Genomic DNA, 3,062 nt, shown 5'->3' with positions numbered 1-3,062 from the left:
GAATGTCTATAGCTACATTTCCCTTAGCCTTTTTCCTATTGCTCCCCAAACCTTCCAGGGAATCTCAGTGTAGCTGTGTTGGTCTCTTGGATTCCCTATGTGGTGACATACGCAGCACAGAAAAGCCTACCCCAACTGTTGGGGCAAGGGCCACAAATACTGGCACTATAAACTCTGATGCATCTGTGGAGGCTATGAAGCAGTGTGAAAATGCTCACCTCCACAAATAATGAGATCTGTGGGATTACAGAGCTGGATTTCCTACCATGTGCATGCACACACATGCACATACATGTGTATATGCAGAGATGGAAGTTTACTCTGCGTGCACATGTGTTTGCTCTTCTGTCCCCAAAGGGAAGTTTGCTCTTCTGTCCCCAAAGGGTATCCTTGTATGGAGAGGATCGTAGGGTTGGAAGGGATGGGAGGAATCATTTAGTCCAGCCCCCTGGCACAGATGTAGGATGAGCTATTTTTGCAACATCTTAGATATGGCCCTTAATGTATACATGATTTTTTTAAATAGAAACAATACAAGCAAAGAATTATTAGGTAATACTACCTGGAAGTCCTCCAAAGTAAAGTGGATGACCCATGTGTTTGGAAAGTGAGGCTGATGATCCAACAGTGTAGTTACTCTTGGTATCCACCTCTAGCTGCACAATGTTCTGTTTCTGAGTTACTGTAAAAAACTTAGTAAATCAGTAAGAATGCTCTACTCTAGTTAATTCTCAGCCAACTATGACTGAGCTAGCTAGCTTTTAGTCATGCTAGCTTTTAGTCATTTTTGTCTTGCAGAAATGAGAAGTAATTTTTTTTCATTACTATTCAAAAATCAAACAGACACACATAGCTGTTGTTTATGGAGATGTGTAAAAAGGTGAAAATGTGTTCTCATATATTCAGCCTTAAATTAGTGTAAAATATACTTTTATTGTTCCAACAAGTGTCTTTAAAAGAAAAAGCAATGGAAGTCTTTGGTTCAAAAAAGGTTTGACATAAAATCTGGGTTGCAGCAGTATCTAGCATCTTCCTCTCCTCCCCTCCCCTTCCAGCCCAGTTTCAGAAGAACTGGTGAGATGACGATACAGTACCTGAAATGGAATGCCACTCCCCATCGCACAGTGACTGCTCAAGTGAGACCGATGTCTTGAATTCTCTAGCACCATTCTTTCCAGAGGCTGTGAGCTATAGAACAGTTAACTTTCAAATTACAAGGAAAAAAGAAAGAAGAGGACAAAAAATATCCTACTCCGAATTCAATTTGAAGTCCAAAGACAAGATATTTTAAAAAAATTAAATGCATATAAATTCACCTCTTGCCTCTCTTTCCTGATTCCTTCCTCTACCACCCTGTAGAGCCTTGCAGATTCTTTCTGCATCTAATTTAAGGTCTTTCCTATCCATTTGTGCAGCTGAAGCTTTTGTCCACTTGTTCATCAACTCAGAACTTATATGCTGCTACACCTTTCTCTCTGGCCTTGACAAAATTCATGTGGGTACACTCATAATCCATTCAAAATGTTACTGCAAAGATCATTTTCGTGGCCTGTTGTTTTGGGACCATGTCATACCTGTTTTGGTACCCTTTAACTGCCTTCTATCTTTTTAAACATAAGCTACTTGTCTTCATTTTCTAGGTCCTCCACAGCTTCCCCTCACCCTATACATAATTTCTCATTCATTACTGAGAGATTCATTCATTCATTTTTCATTATCTTCCTCCTCTGATCATCCTGTGATGCTAACTCCCATTCTCCTTTGTTAGGTTTTCAAACAAGCATCTTTCTCCATTGCTAGCCTCGCTTTCTCCATTGCTAGCCTTCATGTTTGGGAGACGCTCCCTGCAAACATACATAAAACCAACACATTATTCTCCTTTCAAACCCTTCTTAAAACTGCTTAGCCATAATGCTGACAAATGTTTTGACTGCTGGTATGCTGATTCCTCTACCTACCAGGCTGATCTATATTGCTTCTGTTCCCTTGTACTGTTCATCTCTCTGATTGTATCAATCTTTTCTTTTATGCTTGTATCGTGCTTGGGGTTGTGACTGCCCCTTTTATTTCATTTGTACAGCTCCGACCACAGTGGAGCTTTGGTCCATAACTAATCTCCTAAACTATGGTAATACATATCACTAACAAGAAAAACAGCTACACATTTTTGACCAGAGGAAGGTCACTAGATCCCCAAAAGCTTGCCCAGTAGCCCTGCCAGATATACCGTGCATCCAATAAAAGATATTGCAAAAAAACCCTTTGCCTTTCAGACATTTCCTGGACTGTCAAAACTGCCACAATTCTCCAACCCTACAACTACACACTTGTCAGTGAGTGAAGAAGACACTAAAACAGGGCAGAACTGCTGAAATTCTTGGGTGGGAGACTATAGTAGAAGCAAGTGAGAGACTTTGTAGGGAGCTGCACCAGAACAGTGCCTTATAGCTGTATTCTTCCTAGCAGGCTTGTGTAGGCTAAGAGTGGCAGCATGTTTGCTGGTTTTGTGGCTATGGTCCAAAATCCTTGTCTCAGTTTCTAAAGAGTCACCCAGACACGGAAATACTCTGTTATTCTTATGAGGGGTATACATGAGTTTTCCATTTATCTTACAAGTTTTCAGGTGCTCCTTGTCCTAAGGAGATGAGGATTCTTTAAACTATATGGAAGTGACCTGAGCAAGCCAATGTGAACACACTGGAAGCTGCTAATACTGATATGGGAGAGATTTAGGGATCCATCTCCCAAAGAAAGTTTATAAACAGTATTTTTTAAGTTTGACATTGTACTGAGTCATAGATTCATAGATTCATAGATTAAGGGTCAGGAGGGACCTAGTAGATCTTCTAGCCCGACCCCCCGCCAGGGCGGAAGAACAACAAAAAACCCCAAAAAGAGAAACGGGACTCAAACGAGTCCAGCCAGGTAGGCATCCAGCCTCTTCTTAAAGACCCCCAGGGTAGGGGCCAGCACCACTTCCCTTGGAAGTTGGTTCCAGCTCCTAGCCGCCCTAACCGTGAAGTAGTTTTTGCGGATGTCCAATCTATACCTCCTCTCCATCA

At 41.4% G+C, this 3,062-nt stretch overlaps 1 protein-coding gene across 1 annotated transcript in view; it reads right to left on the bottom strand.

The window, feature by feature from the left end:
- LAMA3 (laminin subunit alpha 3) overlaps positions 1 to 3,062 on the bottom strand; it is a gene marked incomplete at its 5' end in the record, with an annotated part of 261,166 nt that overhangs the window by 7,114 nt on the left and 250,990 nt on the right. Inside the window, 2 exons of the mRNA XM_019526339.1 lie at positions 563 to 682; positions 1,095 to 1,188. Of these exons, the coding sequence (XP_019381884.1) occupies positions 563 to 682; positions 1,095 to 1,188 (214 nt within the window). The remainder of the gene's footprint in view (positions 1 to 562; positions 683 to 1,094; positions 1,189 to 3,062) is intronic.

This window comes from Gavialis gangeticus, unplaced genomic scaffold (assembly GCF_001723915.1).
Source record: "Gavialis gangeticus isolate Ggan-Ray unplaced genomic scaffold, GavGan_comp1, whole genome shotgun sequence".
NCBI lineage: Eukaryota > Metazoa > Chordata > Crocodylia > Gavialidae > Gavialis > Gavialis gangeticus.
The sequence above is the reverse complement of the archived record's forward strand: the minus strand, read 5'-3'. Positions and strand labels throughout refer to the sequence as shown.